Consider the following 22,366-nt stretch of genomic DNA (forward strand, 5'->3'; position numbering starts at 1 on the left):
TTTATTGACTTTGATTTCTATCGGTTGCCTTCTTAAATAAAGGTCTAAATGATAGGATATGACAAAAATGGGGATAGTTTATCTGCTGAATAGATGGAACATGTGAAATACAATTGTACAAGCAATAGTCGTCCCAGGGAACTTGATGTGACCTCTGTATAATGGGTGCGCCACATCTCCCGGCACTTGTACAGATGCGATCTTATTCAGGAAAGTTTTGAAAACTTGTGCATTTTCATAATGGTTTATATATAAACCCCTTACACGGTATTTTGTAACATAATTTCCGATTCTTGGAAAAAAACCAAAAAAGGGCTTTCTTTTGTGTTTCATGTGGGTATGAAGGTACGGTATAGCTAGCATTCCAGAAAAATAGCATAACTTGCATAAAATTAACTATAATCCATTTTTTAACGAAATAGAGTAGACAATACATTGTAGATGTTAGAGATGTTATTATAAATCTGTGTTCTTAGCGACACTGCTTAGTTTATTTTTTTCTAAATTTTCCACATGTTTACTCAAAGATGTGAGCACTGGATGCTGATGGGGAGTACCTTTTTCGATAAAAAATAATCGTTAGGGTTTTTTCATATAAGAAATACATTTACATGTAAATTACGGTGCGTTGTAAAAAATTCTTTAAATTAGCAATTTTAAAAGCATTTACTTGAAATAATTACAGTATTTATATTATAAATGGGGACAATTGCCTTTAAATAGGCATTACAAGTTTTCAAAAAAAAATTATATGTCCCAGAGAAAGGGGGGGTTCCGACCCCCGGAACCCCCCCCCCCCTCTGGATCCGCCAATGGTATACATGATGTACATGTATATATAAATATGTTTAAAATGACAAAAAACTCGATTGTCCACGAAGTATTTGGTCAGCAGTCGTATATGTACAATTGTCTAGCAATGTCTGCAATAAAAACGAGATGCTTGTATACCTCTGTACAATAGTTCCTCGCTGAACAGCGTATCTTGGATTATTCATAATATACTGTTAGTTTGGAATCTACCATCTGCTTTCTGTACAGTTCATCAAAACGTTCATTTTGTGTAACTGTAAAGTGGTTCTTCCAGTCTCCTATTTCTCCTGCAAAATCGAATGGAAAAACTCAATTCCTTTCATAATGTATATTTGACGTGCTAAGAAACAAATATATTTACATTTTTTCAGTTTCTTTGCCTGTGATAACACTACGTATATCGATTTGAACTATACAGTCCAATAACTTCAAATGACGTATAATTGTGGCGCCATCGGGATTTGCTTATTTACATTTAAACATTTAATCGTACAAAGGTTGAAAATTATGTAAATATAAGTAATAAGGAATCATTCTTTGCATATTATGAGGTAATAATTTCGGTCGGTGCGTGTTCAATTCTATTATAAAGCCCTTCCATCTTTATTGGATTTGATCACGCCCCGACCAAAATTATCACCTCATAATACCCAAAAAATGATTCTTTATTCCTTAAATAAAACAAATTGCTAGATGATGATATGCCGGTACTGTGTGTTTGAGAGCAAATTGGAATTGACAGTGGTTGACTTGCCTTTTCTGAAGAAAGAATTGTACTGGACTTTATCCACATCGCCTTCAAACTTGGGATTAGCACCAACCACTATTTTCTTGTATTTACTCTTTTCTTTCAAAGTGTCGTCGGCCCTTTTCAGTTTATTAAATGAACAGCTATCTGATATTTCATGTAGAAGTTTTGTCGACTGTGGCACTTGTAAATATTCAGCTAGTCTTTTAATTTCCACCATGGGATTCTTTTTAAAAATAGAAACATAATCATGGCAATTACTTAAGAGAAAACACATACTAAGTAATGAATATACAGAGAATATAAATAAAGATAAACTAAACAGACACATAAAATAATGGTTTTCAGAGAGTGATATTTTTATTAAATCAATAGTGCTTTTTCCATGCTCCCATGCATGTATGTAAATGACGCAGACAAATAATTAAACGCTCGCCATCTGCGATCTTTTCCTTACCATTATCGTCCTTGTAGATAAGAACCCAGTTATGAATGCATGAATTCTATACCAGTCAAAAGTGTATAGTCCTTGCATGCATTAATTCTTTATAGTACACTCAAAAATGCATAGTCCTTACATAATCTCTGTATACAATCAAAACTGTATAGTCCTTGTATAAACTGTATGTGTATAAAATCAAAAATGTATAGTTGGCCTTGCATAAGTTTTCTATATCCACCCTAAAATGTATAGTTTTTTTTATCAATTCTATATACACTAAAAAATGTATGGTCCTTACCCTTTTCAAGTTTTCAAAATATAACACGTGAATGTTGTAATTATTAGAAACTGCTTCCTCAAAATCTTTCTCGTACGAAAACCAGCCTCCATATGGAGGTTTTCCTAAAATTCAGAGAAAAGTTCTGTCATTAGTTCTGCAAGTTGGAAATTAATTACAAAATATAACGAACACAATAATGATTCATACTTTCCTTGGAAAATAGTCCCTCAAAGCAGTCGGCAAACTGCACGCCATCACTATGCATGAACAATCCACTGCCTATAAAGTGATAGTACAGAGATACACATATATCCTTAGGGTTCCGAATGACATGGATGATTTTGCCATTGCTTTCCACGTGCTTCTGTGGCAACCATCGGAAGGGTAAATTTGTGTTTAGCACCCTCGGTGAGTCCATAGATTTAATGGTACCGATATCATCCATAGCTTCCAGGAAGAGGGACTCTTTGCCTTCCTTTATATATTCAGCTCGGCCATTAAGGAGCATCCACACTATTTCCCAAACCCAGTGAGTGCCTATCGATGTACAGAAACTATTTTCTGTACTTGTAGATTGTACGACACAATTGACAAGCTATTAAATAACAAAGTTATTAAATACCTGACTTGGGATAGATGGCCAGAAGAATGTCGGTGGGCCTTGTTTCCAGGTGTTTGATGGCATTTAGTCGAGCCTCCACCCCCTCACGTAGTGGTTTAAATGGTGGCAGGGACATACCATCAAATACCACTTCCTTTAAGGCCTTACCATCAGTCATACCCCCAGTTGAAGACATATGCCCTTTATCGATGCATTCAACGGTAAAGGGCTTTTATCAGCTCCTTTGTTTATTTCATTTGTATTATCGTTCTAAATATACATCAACTTATCAGCAGGAACAAAGATGACCAGGCATACACTAGTGAGAATTAGGATTAACTCGTACGTTCCACTAATTATACGACTTTCAATGAATTGTATGAATAAGAACAAAAGCTAAATCACTATTGGTAACTTTATTCGAACTCAATTTTAAAGTCACAACCTTGCATTTGTTCGCAGAAGTAATCATCAAACCGTTCACTTTGCGACACCGTGAAATACTCCTTCCAGTTTCCAATTGTACCTACAATATCAGCGATCCCTTAAGCCGACGATTAACATTAACAAATAATTATCAATACTTAAATTATTGTAATTCAGGTATACACAACTTACCGTCAAGGAAAAGAGATTTAGGATTTGGTCCATGAACGTTTTTTCTGGTCGTAACTTTGGTTGTGTCGTCTGCTTCTTTAAGGCTGGTGAAGTTGCATTTCTCAGCGATGTGAAAAATCAGTTGGTCGGAATAACTTACTCTGAGAAAGTCAGCAAGACGTTTGATTTCTTCCAGCGGATACTGAATAATTGAATTTTTTTTTAGAAACGTAGTAATCTATTATAAAAGTAGCACATATAAGTAAATGATTACAGATGGCAAAATTTGTTTTTTGGTTATTATTTGAGATAAATGCACTCTCAATATCATCATGTTTTTTTTAAAATTTTTCAAATTTTCATGATCAAGAGTATTTTTTAAGTGGTCAAAATATGCGATATACAAAATAATGTGCTTTATATATTCTGAGAATTCTGTATATTTGTTAGACTGAAATAAAGGTGCAAAAGTTTCGAACCCTCTTTAGTCGTTCGAAGTGTACAAAGTGAATGTTTGCTTTAGAATGCTTTATGAAATCCTTCTCATATGTAAACCATCCACCATATGGCTGGTCTGAAATCAGAGAAACACGGTCTTCTTAAATCTGCGATGATTTACGTAAATTACACGTAGAGTAGAGAACATTTAAATTTTCTACAATTTTTTTCAAGAGGGTTTTTCTTTTCTTTTAAATACGTTGATAATTGTTTTTGTCCTGTTTTGTAGAGGGAAGGGGTATGTGAGCTTAAGCTAAGAGAAATTTACTTGGTGCATCAGACAGCATGCCATTGACACGGTCGTCCAAATCTAGTTTTTCGCTGCCGATGAAGTCCCCAGTCTCTTTAAAATGGAAAAACATAGACACTGCCACATCTTTTGGATTACGCACAACATGAACAATTTTCCCGTCGTTTTCCAAATGTTTACGCGGAAGCCACCTGTATGGAAGGTGTGTATTAAGAGTTCTCGGTGACGTCATCTTATTGATGAGGTTAAGGTCATCTAAAGCCTCCAGGAACTGGGACCCTTTCCCCTCTTTGACGAAAGATGTTGCCCCTTGCAAAAGCATACAGATGATTTCCCAGACCCAATGCGAACCTTAAAAGAATAAAAAGAATATATATTTGCGGTACGCACAGAGAAGCATAAATGTAGGATGGAAATTGAAGATAAAACATTCATAGCATTTCTCATTATAAAAACAATTTGTACCAACCAGACTTTAGATAGGTGGTTATAATGACGTCATCAGGACGGGTGCAAAGTCCCCGGATGTCTTCAAATCTCTGCCTGACACTGACCCTCAAAGGTGGGAATGGTGGGATGGTCATTCCATCAAATAAAACTTCCGGTAAACTGTTTGTTGTCGTTTTACTATCCATGCTGTTATTTACAACAACTGTGATGGGTCACGGTAAACAGAGAATCGCCCTACCTAACGAACATTTATAACTGTAGTAAATCATTAACATTGTTGACTGTGATGCAGCATCAATTAGATGTCTTCTTGTTACATAAATCCGGCGGTGTTCTGAGTCAATTAAGTGATTTGACTTCAGCCCGTAAACTATAGTATACAAATCAGCTATGGTTTCTCCAGTTTCTACACTTATTTAAAGCCATATGATAAAAGTAATTGTAATTCCAAATGTTTGATTTGTATAAAATACTTTTTAAACAATTTGGACTTTCATTTTGATACAAAAAACCAATCTTTGTCACGAATATGCGTATCCACATTTGTTGAAAAAATGTTTCCATGTTTTGATGATAATAATGCTTTATTAGGGTCTATTTAGGGTATTTATAATATTCAACCAACATTCGAGTGTCAGTCGTCGAGTTATATATTAGATACAGAGATCATTACTCTTTGGTTTAATATGTACTTACTAGACTTTGACCCGTGCGTGCACGGGTTGACATTGCATATCGGACATTTACGAAATAGATACATCCACAGGGGCCAAGCCCGTTTTAACATTAATTTCAATGTAACCATTTATTATTAATGCCTCACAGTAACAAAAAATTGCAGAATCGCCCCGTAACGATTTTTTTAATGATATAATAAAATTAATGAAGAAGCATTGAAAATAACAGTCAAGTTAATCATAATAAACCATTTTGAGACTGACTGTAAATACCTTTCATCTGAAAATTTAATCCATATAATGTAAAAATTCTACACTTTTTCAACAACGTACACGTATTTTCTTTGCTACAGAGACAAAACACAAAACGCATTCTATCGTAAAACCGGGTCCGTAGGACATGAATATATTTTTTCATTTTAACGATAAAACAATCTATACATTATATCTTCACTCTCCTAAGAGATAGTTTACACGAAGACAAAAGTAGGCCTAAGTACTAAGTAAATATGTATATTTGTTATTCTATAATTTCTCTCATAAGGGATCATGAAATTAATGTTTATGAACAATATATAGCAATTAAATTTCCAATGAAAATTTACACGTATTTTTACTATCGTTTCTAAGTTTATTAATGCACATGATTTTGTGGATTTTGTGGAAACATAAACTAAAGATTCCGTTAGCGTGAATGTATTGCGCACGCGCTAGATTGTAAAATCCAAAAAATCCAGATGATTTCCGGAATTTTTGAGGAACTTTCACTGATTATTAATTAGCTACGCTTGATTGAGAAAAAATAAAAACAAATTGGTAATCTTCAAGTACCAATGATGTTTAAAATATATAAAACAAAAGGCAATACTCTTCTGATTTATCGGTATTAAAGCTTAAAAATTCGAGTCTATTATTTTAATATAGTAGTATAGATACAAAGTTCATGCCATGTATTCAAAAGCATATTAAGGATTTCAATTGTTTTGCAATTTGTTTCATCTCGCGCTCAGGAACGTAGATGACATGGCATCCTCTGAGCAGTATAAGAAATGAGTGCATTTAATGAAAAAATCTTTTTACATCCAAAAATTTCATGTATACACTTTAAATCTATCTTTAAGTCAATATCTAGTAAATGAAATGTGCCTACAGGTTAATAAAATTCAAGGTATAAATTCCTTGAATGATGCTTCATAAATAACGATAGCTTTCTTTAACTGGGTGTATTGGGGCTTAAATTTTGGTAAACACAATGAAAAATCATGTTTTGAACTGTCTATGAAATAACAAATGGTAACAAATCTCGACATTTTGTCCATTTTTGATTGATGAAATATATCTAGAATGCCTATGGTCTATCCAAAATGGCATTAACATTCTCTTTTAAATGATGTCAAATCGAATATAAAATTATTTTACCCATTTTTTAATATATATAACGTCAGGAAGTTATTTCATTTTCTATATGATTCGTTTAAAGCTGTCAATCATGGGGAAAAAGATCAATTCATCAAAACAATTATGACGTCATAATGGTTCTAGCTTAGGATTAAACTTAATCAAACTTAATCGTGCACACGAGCGTAATATTTGGGTATATAAAGATGCAGATTTTGAAAATTTAAACTCTCTAGTTTCCAACTGCGATTGGGATATTACAATTAACAGCGCTCCAAATATTGATGCGGCAGTTGCACAGTTTACTTCAACATTTATGTCATATGTTCGTGAATGTGTACCCGAAAAAACTATAATTATACGCCCCCGCGATAAACCGACTCGCTGCTTCGTAAAACTATGAGGAGTAGAGACCGCTTAAGAAACAAAGCTTTAAGAACCAATAATGATGCCGACTGGACAAAATTTCGACACGTTCGCAATAAAGTAAATAATACGAAAAAATACGCTATAACCAATTATTACGATAATATCGAATCTGCATTGCACGACAGTAGTAGGAATGGTAAAATATATTGGAAGTTAGTGAAATATTTATTCAAAGTTAAAGCAACAACTGAAATACCCCCGTTGCAATTCTTTGAAAATGGACAATCTACATTAGCTTTATCAGATATTGATAAAATAGAAATTTTGAACAAATATTTTTCATCAATTTCAAATATTGAATCTGCGAATCGTAACATTACCCAATTTATACTATATGTGCAACAAAAAAAAATCTGATATCCAAATAAAGGTTGAAGAAGTTTTTGACATTATATCAATCTTGCTTGTTAATAAGGCTATTGGCCCTGATAATATAAGTCATAGAATGTTGAAATATACAAAATTTTCCATTTCAAAACCTTTATGTACTAGTATGCATTTTAACAAATCACTTATTGAAAAATCATTCCCAAATTATTCGAAAATAGCTCATGTTTTACCGCTCTTTAAGAAAGATGATCCATCTGTTGCAAGTAACTTCAGACCAGTGTCCCTGCTAAGCTGTGTCAGCAAAATTATGGAAAGGATAATTTTTAAGCATGTTTACAATTTTTTTCACGAAAATAATGTATTCCATAAATACCAGGCAGGTTTTTTGCCTGCCCATTCCACGGTATTCCAACTATTAGAAACATATCATAGCATTGTCAAAAGTATAGAAGATGGGAAAATGTGTTGTATGATTTTTTGTGATTTGTCGAGAGCTTTTGACAGGGTGTGGCACGAAGCCCTAATTTTTAAACTTCAAACTTATGGCATAAGTGGGCATCTTTTACAATGGTTTAAGAGGTTACTTAAGTGATAGAACACAAAGGGTAATGCACAAAAACAAGTTATCATCAACCTTATGTATCAATGCTGGTGTTCCACAAGGGTCAGAATTAGGACCACTATTATTTCTTATTAAATTAATGCTGTAGCAACAAATATGTTATCATTTTGTAGACTTTATACTGATGATAATTCATTACAGCATTGTGATTTATATACTAAAAACATTGAAACTGTATTGAACCATGATATGAAAATTCTCAGCGACTGGTCTGACAAGTGGTTATTGAAATTTAATCCGTCTAAAACAAAGGCTGGTTTTTTTTCCACAAAGAAACATTTAGAAGAATTTCCCAAGTTATTTTTTCAAGGGTGTCAACTGGACTATGTTTCAACCCACAAACATCTTAGTTTACTTTTTTTCTAATGATTTAAGTTAGTCTCAATATATTAATAATATAGTAAACAGTGCATACAAAAAATTGGGACTTTTGAAAAAACTAAAGTTTACTCCAGGTAGAACTAATTTATCAAAAATGTATATCACGTTTATTAGACCAGTTCTTGAATATGCTCCTGTAGTATGGGACGGCTGTAATATGTTTGACATGGAGGGATTAGAAAAAGTTCAATTAAGTGCTACAAGGATTGTTACTGGTTTACCCATTTTAGCATCTACAGAATCTCTCTACACAAAAACTGGGTGGGAGCCTCTTGTTAGTCGACGTACATGTAATAAGGCTAAATCAATAACCATGTTTAAAATTCATACAAATCAAGTACCTGAGTACTTGAGCAACATTATTCCCCCTGTAACAGAAATGTCTCAATATATCTCACAAGAAATGGCGAAAAATTATTGTGTTCCAATCAGCAGATTAGAACTTAACAAAAAATCTTTTGTACCTGACACCATTCGGAAATGGAATTATCTCAAATTAGAAGTTAGGGAAGCAACGTCTCTCAACATATTCAAGAAAAACATTACTGAAAGTATTCCTCAACCTTCAAAATATTTTTCATTTGGTAAACGCACTTCTAATATTTTACATACTAAGTTGAGACACAACTGTATTTTGAATTATGACCTGTATAGAAGAAACATTTTTGAATCACCCAATTGTATTTGTGGTCAAAAAGAGGATGTTTATCACTTTTTCTTTGTATGCAAGAATTATGTAAATGCAAGAAACAATCCTTTTGACTTAATTTTTAATGGGTTTGAAGAAACAATTTTAATTAACTCACATTTGCTTCTTTGGGGTAGTGACAATTTGTCTTACAATACAAATTGCTTTATTTTTTCAGCAGTTCAAAAGTTCATTAAAGAGTCTGGAAGATTTTTTAAATAATTAAATTCCTTTTTGCTATTGCTTTTTATGCTGTATATTAACGTTATCTACTATGTATTCGCAATTACTTTGTTAAGGCATGTTTATGATTTTAATTATTATAAAGTCAATAGCTATAAGTAACATGTAACATGCAATATTACTATGAAAATTGTATATATTGTATACATTATCATTAGGAGAGGAAGTTGTAAGTTGTAAGAACTTGTTTCCAATCCTTTTGTGTAATTTACACAATAAAATATGTTCAAATTAAATCAATGGTTCTCGCACCAAAAAGACACTCTGGAATAAATCACTAGATACTAGCATTAACAGCATCTATTCACTGTATCTAGGGGATGTGTGTCTTCGGAACTCTGTAACTAGATCGATTTCATCTGTTCCCATTCGGCACAAATACCCTTTTTATCTTTTATTTATAAGAACAAGTATACAAAAACTTCAAGCACGATACTTTCATATAGCTTACAGACATATTGTGTAATTCCTTACTTTTAACAGAGACATAAATTTATGTCTCTGCTGTATAAAAACAGCCAAACTGAAATTTACACGCCCCATTTATCGATTGGTCGAAATCTACAGCGGCTGAAAGTGACAGGACTGAAATTGACACGCCCTGTTTATCGATTGGTCTGAATCTACAGCGACCTAAGTAAACTCACAGACTGCACGAAATAATCATGATGATGCCAGATTCAAAGTCTCACAAGAGACGATTTGGCTGTTTCTTTTAGCTAACGTACTTATGTATATTAACAGTAATTTAGCGAATTTTAGTATCTTTTCATAATCAAATTATTAATTAGTTAAAGAAAGATGTTAATATAAACAATAAAATGCTTTCTTTGATGATTCATGCGGGTTATGAAGGTAGCGATCATTGCTGGAAAAATTAACATAACCCGCTAACGCGGGTTATGTATTTTTCCTGCAATGTCGCTACCTTCATATCCAGAATGAATCACCAAAGAAAGCATTTTATTGTTTAAATATTCACAATATATTTATTAAAGGGGCATGGTCACGATTTTGGTCAAATCTTATTTCTATGTTTTTATTACTGTTGTTTCATTAATTTTCGTGGGTATCAATTTTCGTGGATTTTCAAAAAAACCACAGTTTCAAGGATACGTAATTTCGTGGCTAATGATCCTATCAATACAAAATGTTAGTTGAAATTGAACTTCAATGAATATTTGATTTCGTGGATCAACTTAACAACGAAATTCACGAAAATTGGTATTCAACGAAAATTGATGAAACCACAGTATTTACAATGATTTAGAAATGAATTTCTAATGATCAAAATAAAATTTGAGAGCCATTCGTAGAGTAATAAGCAAGATACAGGGCTCACAATTCTTTGCCATGTAAACAAGGCTCGTGCCCTGTTTTTGTTAACATAGGTTTAATATTACAGTAAGAAATCTTTTTCCAGCTTATTTGTCTATCTTTTTATTTATTTTAAGCATAGATACATAGTTCCTAACGTTTAACACATTCGTTTTAGGTTTAAAACTGAAATTTTTACTTCACCGTTCAAAATGTAAACAAACGCTATGATTACATGTAGCGAAGAATTTCAAGCTCTGTAACTCGCTTATGACTCAACAAATGACACTCAAATTTCGGTTGCGTATTAAAATGCCTTTCTGAAGCATTGTAAATATTAAAATCGGAAAAATAAATTTTCACCAAAATCGTGACCATGCCCCTTTAAGCTTTTAAGTTTTGTTGCATATTTTGATGGTTTTAAGAACATCGTTTTGTAATTCATATCTCTTATTCATAACTCTTTACGTATCTCTAGGACTTTGAGAGGTCGATCTCATTTTTGTTCTCAAATACACATAACATCTTAGATTTATGAATACTGTAAGCAACAAAATATATAATATTATTTAAATTAAATTGTATCTGAGAATTATTTCCATAGTAGACACTAATAATTACATGTTTCGACACAAGATGTAATTGCAAAATCGTACACAGTTTTCACCACATTTCTTTGAAATTGTCACATTCAAAAATTAGATGCTTAAAATTCTCTGTTGTGTCTTCACAATGACCAAAACAGTTGTTTGATCTTACTTTGCATTGATTTAAAAATGAATTGCAGCTCAATATATTATCTAAAAATTTGGAATTAAATTCACATATACTGAGCAAAATAAGTTTAGCAGTAACTGTTGCTTTTGCATATCTATACTTTTTTTAAAAAAAATTCTTGATTTGTTTATCATGTATTTCTTGAAAGTCAATTAAATTATAGGAATCAAAAGACAATGATTTTTAAAAAAATAAATCCAGAGGTGCTCGAATGAAAGTTTACGAGACTTCACCGAGATATGTTCAGTTCCTGTGAAATTTCGAGCGAAAGTATAGGTGTTCGGATAATATTCTCAAAATACGTAAGTACTGGTCATTTTTCATAACATATCCCACTTTGATTTACGTTAAAACATGAAAATCTATTTAGATATATGTCTTATTTCAGTATCTAGAGATTATTTAAACTAAACGATGTTATTTAGAACAGAGTTATCGTTCGTGTTCAACCACTCTACACGTGGTTGAAGGTATAAACATTGGGTTGCTTAATAAAATCATAGCCATGTTTGAAGCTTTTGGCATGCAATACCATGCTTTTAAAAAAAAGGATGGGTGTCTGTTTTATATAAAAACTTAGTATATCGAACTATTATAAAGAACATTCTGCATAAAATATATCGTCTGTTTCACTTTTGATGCTTATACTAGGTCAGGCGCGGATCAAAAATTAATCCTAAAGGGGGATCGCTACCAAGCATGTTAATTGTTGCAGAAAAAATAGCTCATTGTATCCACCAATTAATGAACATAAAGTTTAAAATCCATAAACGTCTATATTTTATATTTGACTACAAGTATCTAGATTCTAGGAAATAGACTAAACACGAGGCACGATTTTTACTGCTTAACAATAGGTGCGTTCAGAGTTGTACCGTTGGTGAAATTGAGATCTACCGCTGGCAGCATTTGGTTGCCATTGGTGAACTATGGTGGTCATTGGTCACCAAGTGCTGCCATTTGTAGCAATTTGAATAGGTAGTACAATGAACGATTTTTTGTCAAATTCAAACAAATGGTAGCCTTTGGTTACACTTAGTTACCAATTGTAACAATTTGAAAATATAAAACAGTTGAAAACAAAACAAAATACCTTTCCTCTGTGAAGTGCGACTCTTTCCCTTTAAAACAGCTTCGTTGAGTGATTTATTCTGCTTAAAAAGTCATTACACAACTTTGATGACAATTTTGTTGAATTCCCAATTATATAAAGAAGTCTACAAAAGGACTACCAATCCATCATTAATACAAAGAAAGTAAAGATTAATTGCAAAACTGATAATAAATATTTAACTCCAGCAAGAATGTATATAAATAAAATCAATTCTTTAACAAGAGCTTGGACTTTGGGTAGGTGTCCCAAACAGCAATGTGATATAGGCCTATCAATAATTTCTTTGTTGGCCATGGATCTTTGAAATCTAAAAAGCAATTTCTACGCAATCTGTGCATATTTCACTTGATATCAACATTCTTTCTACGCAATCTGTGCATATTTCACTCGATATCAACATCCTTTTAATTTGATGTGCATATATCTTATTCTAAAGTTTTTATTTACATCAGTATCTATAGGCATCTTATATCCCGCCATGTTGAATTAGCATAATGGCGTCACCTACCAAACTTGCCCAAGCTCTAGGCTGCCGGTAGATTTGGTGACCTCATTTGAAATTGAAAGTACACAAATGGTCAACATTGGTAACCAATTGCTATCACTGGTTACCAATTGTAGACATTGGTGACCGAACTTGCCGTAGGTAACAATCTGGTGAACTCTGAACGCACCTTATATAACAAGGTCAAATAAAACCACGTGGTCTAAATTTAAATGACAATAACATTTGCAGGGGTGTATATATAATGTCGAAGTATAAAGCCTTCGAGCTGTATTCATACGCATACTCGGTCCTATTGATTTTCCACCATTTTTACCTGTGAATTGGCCTCTATTTATTTGTGGGAGTTGTTCGGAATACCTGTTATTTTGCCTAAATAGGTTTGTAGTCATTTTCAGAAGACATTTAAATTAGCATAGGTTTCTATTTTTGTAGAGGTAAATTATATGCTCCTTGAGGTTTTTAACAATCTTTCGAAAACAATCTCTGTGTGTGTGTGTGTGTGTGTGTGTGGGTCTCTCTCTCTCTCTCTCTCTTTGTGTGTGTGTGTGTCTCTCTCTCTATTTCAATGAAGTTATTGTCCATGAATGTATGTCCATTAATGCTTGAATGTAGTCATGTGTTATCTTTTGTAGTTACGTTAATTTATGAGCGATTAGTTCTGTAAAAAAAAATTCTGAGTTTCTTTACCCGAATTATCTTATACAGAGATAAATATATCAAATATATCACATTTATTGCCTGTTTGTGGAATAAGTATGATAGCAGCCAAACCGTAGGAACGTTTGGCTAATTATTTGTCCTTTTTATATAAGCAAACAATGCAATACTACACGATATTCAAGTTCGTAAAGAGTACACACAATGCTCTGCGAATAACGTAAGATATGTAGATTGGCGAATGAAAACACTGTGTGCTCAAATAGATAGACTATGTGTAAAAATGCTAGAAACATAACTTACAAAGGTCTGATTTTTGCACTTTTATTAAAATACACATGTATATGTACTTTTATTTCGCTTTTAGCTTGTCTGATCACTTGCATTGCGTGTGCTAAAAAAAATTCATACGCTGATTTATGGAACGCCGTAGCTGCCTTAAGGACGTTGTATCCTGCGATCAAAAGTCTTAAAGTTTTTTTCTAAAGTATTTTTAAAAAATCTACACACATAGCTTAACCAAAATTTAAAACAAAATTTTGGGGTCTACAGTACCGATCAGACCCAACCTAACAGAAAGTAAACCCCAACTAAACCCTGGGTTTACTTTCTGGGTTTACTTCGCGTTTACTAAAGTGGGCCCAGAGTAAACCCAAAGTAAACCCAGAGTGGACACAGAGTAAACCCAGTCAGAAGTATACCCCTGAAATCAGACGCTAACTGTGTATTCGGAATATACAAGGGTATGAATTACAGACAGTAGGATGGTAAGATAAAATACTAGTCTGCTTCACACTTCAGTGCATACAGTTGACCTCAAAAGCAATGTCAAAGTAAACCCAAAGTAAACCCCGAGTAAACCCAAAGTAAACCCCAAGTGGACCCAAATTTTCAAAAAGTAAACCCAGAGTAAACCCCAAGTAAACCCAAAAAGTAAACCCGGGGTTTAGTTGGGGGTTACTCTGGTGTTAGGTTGGGTCTGATGGGTACTGTATATGCTTCATTTGGCGCTACGGTGTATTAAATATGACCTTTCTGCACTGAATGTGCAGATTGCACATAAATCGCTTTTCCCTCTATATTTCATTATCAGAATGAACTATGGCATCAAAAACAAATTTGAACTATTTAAAATAAATAAAATTAAAATTATTATGAAGAAAAATGTTACAATTCTTCACCCAATGGATATTTTGACCTTTTTGCACTGATAAAACGCTGTTTTTTGTCCATTAACGATTCAACATGAAATGAAATTATTTATAATTTAAATGTCTCGAACTTTTTCTCAAATAATGATAAACTTCTCATTAAAAGCATACTCTACTTATAATACATTCGATTTTTCACACAAAATGGGTTCAATGATTGATATTATGATATCGATGTTTAAAGGACAGATAAACTCTCTCTCTCTCTCTCTCTCTCTCTCTCTCTCTCTCTCTCTCTCTCTCTCGCTCTCTCTCTGAATTCAAAACAAACGACAATTTGACCAGGAAATGTGCGTTGTCACAATGAACGCGGCAAACTGGACCTCTTTCACCACAATACATAAAGGTTTCACAACCATACAAATGTACATAATGATTTTAACACGCAAAACATGATGTTAGTACTGCATATAATGAACTTATCACCTAATGTCAAGAAGTTTCACTGCATAAAAGGATTTTGCAACTGCATGCACATGAAGAGTGTACCAAAAACATAACGATTGAACAACAATATGAGTTCATATATGTATCTCTTTATGAAATGAGTTTATCATATTATCATATAAACTTAGATTTATTCATAGCATGTAATGAATAAACTACTGCACATAATGATTTGACGACATAATGTTATGATAATGCCATTTCATATAAAGATTTTACCCCTGAATATAATAATGAAATCACAGTATATGATGATGTTAGCACTGTATATAATGATGCTAACACTGCATATAATGATATTACTATTGCATATGAATGAAATACCCAATTTTGACCTTAAGGCAGCTATGGCGTTCCATACTGATTGCACACAACTCTTTGATTGGCTGTTCAATTTTAATGATATGAATAGCAATTTGATTAGAACCATTATTACAATGCCTTGGACTTTCCGTAGGACGTAGCTATCACTTCTTGCGTCAAAACATGTTAAAAATGATGCTGGATTCAAGTGAAATATGCACCGATTGCGTAGTCTTAGCTCCGAAGCCAGACAAATCGTGTTGATTTCAATGGGCTTTCACTGAGTGGGCAGCAATGAAATAGACAGGCATACATTGTACGTGACATTGCTGTTTGACACAACTACCCAAAGTCCAAGCACCTGTTATAATGGTTCTATCAAAACCAGAGCCAAAAATATAACTGTTAAACTGCACAGAAGTCCTATAATCTCAAGTACACAACAGTACTGACGATTGTAATAGAACTAAAATATAGAAAATTTTGCACAAGGTCATGCCGCATGTTTACTGGTACATTGTAAGACACACACTGAAGGTCATGTTTGTTATTTCCTGCATGGTTACATATTCCCTTTAGTAATTTAAAAAACCTCAAGGGTGAAGAATGTCATCTGTTGTTGGTGGAATAATTGTAAACGAAATCATGGCACAAACCCTGTTTACATAGCTAGCACTGTAACAACCGTTATGGTGGAATAAAACACCTTTAAAAAGACACTCAAATTAACGGTCAATTATTTGATTATGAAAAATATAATAAATAAACTGAACACATGTCAAATAAGCGTAAAATTTGCAGTTAGGGGATAAAAAAATGAATATCTTAAAAATTCAATTCCGTATGTAATAACAAAAACTCCTGAGGGATTTAAACTCGGGATGTACGGATCATATTTTATCCATTCGGCTATGGAGTAAGCTACACTTTGTCGTCGATAAAATCCTTTTAATTAAACAAAATATCGTTTCGATCAGAGTTCAGCCATTTTGTGATGATGTGTTACTCCACCTTAAATGATACAACACCGATGCAACTGCAACGCTAACGCTATGAATTATGCATTAGCAGTTTAAATCATGGCAAAAACCTAGTTTACATAGCATATAAACTGTGAGCTACGTATTTTTTTTTAAAGAGGTTCGCTCCTCAGGTTTTGGGTAACCAATTTGGGTCACCTTTTGTCTGAAAATTCTGCACAGCATATAAATTCTAGTAATATATTTATATTTTACAATGCCAAATAAACTTTATTGAATACAATTGTTTAAAAAAAATACATTTTTACAAAATATATATGGAACTATATTTTGTGGTGGAAGGTTTTCAAGGAGGTAATGAACACTTTTTTAACTTGACAGTTCTAGAGTACTGTTACTTTAGCTTCATAATTTTCAGCGCAGACCAAACTTCTAGATAGTTTGTGTAATACGAAACATTTATTATGTTCTGAAATACATATTTGAACAATATTTTGATATTTCTATCGATATATTCTGGCATGTAAAGCATATATTTCATAGAAGTAACAAAAAAATAACTCCAATTTTGACCTAAAATTAGCTTAATTCATGCTATATGTATATCTCAATTTTTCTTAGACAAGACCCCTACTTTTTTTTTTTTACTTTAAATGAGACATTATTAAAACGAATGTCTTTTTGTATGCAAAGTTTTTGAAAGATGACATTACTTATCTTTTTTATTTGCGTTATAATTTGATTTCTCCAAAATTTTGCAACGATCTTAATTTTCGTTGTTGTGTTCACTATGTACTGGCATTTGAAGCCACAAATAAAGAAAGATTTTTTAAGCTTTGACTCAGATATTACTTTTATAGTCACTACATGTGTTTAACTTCATACTGTATTAAAATCATTATTAAATAACAGTTCAAACTATAAATATTTGTCTGATTTCTTCAAATAATCAATTTTCATGCCAAATATTTTGCAAAAATTTTAGAAAATTTTTCTTTCTGTTTAGGCCTAAAAAAAAAAAATAGTGTGTTTAGGGTAACACTGATGAAAAAATTAGGTTAGGTAGGTGGGGATTTTTTTTATTTTATCTAATTTTTTTGCCTGAATCCTAAGAATGTTTGTTTGTTTCATATTTAAAAACGTATTTTTTTATTGGAAATAAGATAAAATTCACAGTCGAATAAAATCAGGCATCTAAAAATGGTAGGATCGGGCCATTTTTGTAGGTTAGGTCGGGTTACCCGAAACACACAACTTTTTTTTAGGCCTTATATTTCCAAAAATGGCATGCGACATGGGTCACAAATAAAACAAATGAACATTTTAGGTCCCCATCTTAATCTTCAATCGGTTGTTGGGTGATTAACATTACTAGTTTTCAAGTGCCAACCTCCTTAAATCAACAACTGGAATTAATTTTTCTTCATCTGTAGTAGGAAAGGAGGAATAAATACAATGAAAATATATGGCTGGACCGGGAATCGAACCGGGGACCCCCTGTATCTATAGCCAGGAGCTCTACCACTGAGCAACCCAGGCCGATATTCACGGTCCATATAGCCCCAACTACTACACATAACTAAATAAATACCATTTGATTTAGCACTATAAACATTGAAAATGGAAATCTAGAATTGAAAATTTTCAGTTTAAATGATGGCTATAAATATATGCCCCTTTTAAGTTTCCTTAGCACGACTACGGACTACATGTACATGTAAAACGTATACGAATAGAAAAAAAATATCCGGACAGAATAAAAGGGGAGAGGGAATTAATGTTTTCAAAACTGCAAAATTAATAGTGTAAGATATTTGATGGAATGGTATAATCAGAAATTTTAAGTGGTGTACCGATTGTTGAAGCTACGAAGAATGAATTTAGATATGTTACATAAATTAGGTATTGCATGTTTTATAAAATTCACTCTGTCGCATTTACTGTTGTAGAATTGGAATAGACCATCATGAGAAAACCTAGAACAGGTTTCATTTTGATTGGCATCACAGCTGCTCTCTGTTTAACCATGTTTGTCTACTTTGATAAGAGAGAACGCAATCTTGTAAACATGATATTGCGACAGAACCACGCAGCATCTGACACACACGACCCTATATTTGTCGATAAAACGAGGAACTCGAACATGAAATACTCAAGGGACGAAAACATGGATGACGAGGAAAAGTGGAACAATGATCAGTCCGCTTCTGAGAAATATTCCAGAAATGTTTTAGTGGATAAGGGAATAAATTTGAAGCTGCAACTTCCTCTTAAAGGACAAACATTTAACCCAGTTGTTCGAGGATTTGTGGAGCAATTGAAACGGAAAGGGGAAGTGGCAAAAGACGTCGAAATCGAGAATATTGGTCAATACGCCAAATCCCATTTACAATTAAGAGATACAGATCTAAACGCAAAAGAACTGAAAAATATAAAAAATTGTAAAGCAACCAGCAAGCAGGACTATCAAAAGAACTATGGTGCATTCTTTGGAGGTGATCATGGAAGATTACAGAACATTCGTAGAACACACCATACTTACTTGGACGAGACAAAATTCATGATAGAGGTCGGAGGAAACTGGGGTTGGGATGCAGGGAATTTCTCAAAACTCTACAATATGAACTATCTTATCTTAGAACCATTAACACCTTACACTGATATTCTTGAGAAGAAATTTGCGGGAAACGAAAAAGTCAGTATATACAATGTCGGTCTTGGTTCAGATAACGAAGTAGTTATGGTTAACCTTGAAGGGAACAACGCATGCGCAACGACAAAGTTTTCAAAAAAGAACGGAACTGTTCCCATCTACATTGTAAATGCCATTGACTTCCTAACAGATTTAGGTAAGCATTTCGTAGAACATAAAAAGTCTTTTGAATAGAACGTTTGCAAAAGAGCCAATCATATCAATGACATATGTTCTAAGGAAAACTTTATTTGTATAGAATTGAATTTGTAACATTTGATTAATTTTTCAGACTTATATACTTATTATAGATAATCTTATTTGCTTTACATAAGTCAACTATATTTGTAAGAGTTTGCAAAGATTGTGAAAATTATAGATATAACATTCTCTCCCTCATTTCTAGGCGTGGGAGTTTATGAATTGGATTTGCTGACCATGAACTGTGAAGGCTGTGAGTTTGAGGTTCTGGAGACTCTCGTCAAGTCGAACCTCATAGAACGAATCCGGAATATTCAGTGGGCCACTCACACACAAGTCAGCATCCCAAACCCCTGGGAGCGATACTGTCGCATTCATGAGCTACTGAAACGCACACATCGACCCACATATCAGTACAAGTTTAACTGGGAAAGTTGGCGAAGGAAGGATATCAAGTGAAAATTCACTTAGAGCAAGAATTGTGATTAAAAAACTTCACTTTCGTAAATCACAAAGAAGTGTATAGGAAAACCTCTCTAGAGTGATAGTATAGAAATATATAGGAAAATAAATTCCTTATAACTTTTTTATGGTTAAATATTGTGAAAAGACCTTTTTACATTTCGTTTTTTTTAATTTGTTGTATTTTGATAACACAGGAATTTTTCAAAGATAGCAAAATTCGATTGTTTTCTTTAAGAATAAACCATAATTGACATGCTATTCAGCTGTTTACATGGTATATAACAGAGAAACAATTCAAACTTAGCTAAAGCATTGAGTTTAACTAAGATTCTATTATTTTTTCTTGTTTAAATGAAATAAGAAAAAATAACATTTTAACATTACTTGAAAATAGTGGCAAATATTAGATAATCGAATTTTAGCAAAAATATTTCCCATCTTTACCTGTAAATATGTATGTTTTTTTTTATACATGTGTATCTACTTCTATATGTAAAATAAAGTGACCACAGCTTTTCACAATAAAGCATTACTATGCATCACAACAGCAAAACCTTACGTTAACGAAATATTAGCTCCGGGCTTTAAAGTTCAAAACACAACATGTTCCTTTCATTCTTATCCGGACCGCTGATCATGCACTTTTCTTATCCGGACCGCCGATCATCAGAAGTATCTCTCCTGTGTAAGGCACAGGTAAATGATTGCGCCCATGAGAAAAGGGTGATTTTGGCATTTTTGACAAAACAGAGAAATAACGTCACAAACATTATACATTTATTGCCTGAATGTGAGGGAAATATGAAGATTTATTCCCCCAAGAAAAACCATATTTCCCGAGGGCTTTACCCGAGGGAAATATGATTTTTCTATGGGAATAAATCTTCATATTTCCCTCACATTCATGCAATTAAAGTTTATTATAGCGAACAACAATTGATGACACAACATACGTCGATTTTTAATAATTTTTCTACCTGTCGAAACCAATAACGTTGTGATTTTTGGGCTTTTTTCTGATAGTCTATCTTTGTTTTCATACATTCGAATCAAATATAGTAAAATTGATTTTTGTTGCAGAAAGAAAATTTAATTGATTAAATATTTTTGATTTCATCATATTTGTCAACATCGTATGCTCATATTGGCTTTTTCATACATTTGGGATGAAAAAAACCGAGATTTCCGAAGAAGTGAGCCATGATATTTATTCCCCGGGAGACACGACGTTTTGTCGCACGGTCACGTGATTGTCTAGAACCAATCAGATGTCGCGTTATATAGAATAATCATATTGAGTTATAATGAATGACAATAGGCCTACGTCATAACGTCGTCTGGAAAATGTAAAATATATAACTTGTCATTTTCATCACGTACAGTTTTTACACCATTCTTTATTGTATTTTCGTATTATTTTAAATAAACTTTTATTATAATCTATTTGCAAACAAATTTCTTTTAACATTTTTGGTCTTATCCCCGACATTAGTTTTTTTTCCAAATTAACTATGATTTGGACAAGTTGTATTGAAATATTTTGGTATAAATTTTAGTTGTCTGCTCCACCTTTCTTTTACAACACATTGATATTAACATAATTACAGCAAAAAATTACCAAAAAATCTAAAAAAAACTGGAAAATATTTTCAGTTAACATCATAGTACGTGGATTTAAAAAGCAACATAGGAACCTACTAAATACTCAATGTATCATGCTTATTTAGCAAGGACCGTTGCTGTTATTGTTACAATGTACGACGTTTTAAAGTACATGTATGTTGCATGTACATGTACTATACACTCATTTTCCTCTTTTTCATTTTCTGATGGATTACTATCGTTTGAGATACAGGTGGAACATATGAAAAGGATCCATTGAAAAATGCTTCCAAATATTCAAATTGTCCTTATTTCCCAACTTGTTACCGTAACACTAGTTTTCATTTTCCTAATTCCACAGCCATTAAAGCATATAACAAAATTCCAAGATAAGCTTTTTAAATTGTAATGGAATGAAAGAATCATTTTATTGAACAACGTGTTACTTCCTATAAATTTTCTCTGTGAAAACTAATCTTTTTTCAAAAAGGATATTTATTCCCGGTAAAAGCAAATTTTTCCATCACTCAAAAAGAGGCAAATGTTCTCTTAAATGTGATTTTTTTTATCTTTAGCCTGAGACACCATTGCAACGAAACCACATAGCAACAATTAAATGGTTGCTAGCCTATTTATTTAACAAAG

At 32.8% G+C, this 22,366-nt stretch overlaps 2 protein-coding genes across 2 annotated transcripts; one reads left to right on the top strand and one right to left on the bottom strand.

The window, feature by feature from the left end:
* Nucleotides 1–784: 784 nt before the first annotated feature.
* Nucleotides 785–5,055, bottom strand: LOC128176913 (uncharacterized). Its single transcript, XM_052843437.1, has 9 exons — nt 4,699–5,055; nt 4,248–4,580; nt 3,961–4,055; nt 3,503–3,683; nt 2,906–3,118; nt 2,491–2,820; nt 2,302–2,405; nt 1,568–1,787; nt 785–1,100 (listed from the first exon to the last, which is right to left on the bottom strand). Exons 1-9 carry the CDS (start codon nt 4,862–4,864, stop codon nt 991–993), a joined length of 1,752 nt encoding a protein of 583 aa, XP_052699397.1. The 5' UTR covers nt 4,865–5,055; the 3' UTR covers nt 785–990.
* An 8,326-nt stretch (nt 5,056–13,381) lies between these two features.
* On the top strand, nt 13,382–20,645 carry LOC128157508 (uncharacterized). The gene is made up of 3 exons (XM_052820095.1): nt 13,382–13,540; nt 18,711–19,610; nt 19,860–20,645. Exons 2-3 carry the CDS (start codon nt 18,728–18,730, stop codon nt 20,111–20,113), a joined length of 1,137 nt encoding a protein of 378 aa, XP_052676055.1. The 5' UTR covers nt 13,382–13,540; nt 18,711–18,727; the 3' UTR covers nt 20,114–20,645.
* Nucleotides 20,646–22,366: the final 1,721 nt, after the last annotated feature.

This window comes from Crassostrea angulata, chromosome 1 (assembly GCF_025612915.1).
Source record: "Crassostrea angulata isolate pt1a10 chromosome 1, ASM2561291v2, whole genome shotgun sequence".
NCBI classification, from domain to species: Eukaryota; Metazoa; Mollusca; class Bivalvia; order Ostreida; family Ostreidae; genus Magallana; species Magallana angulata.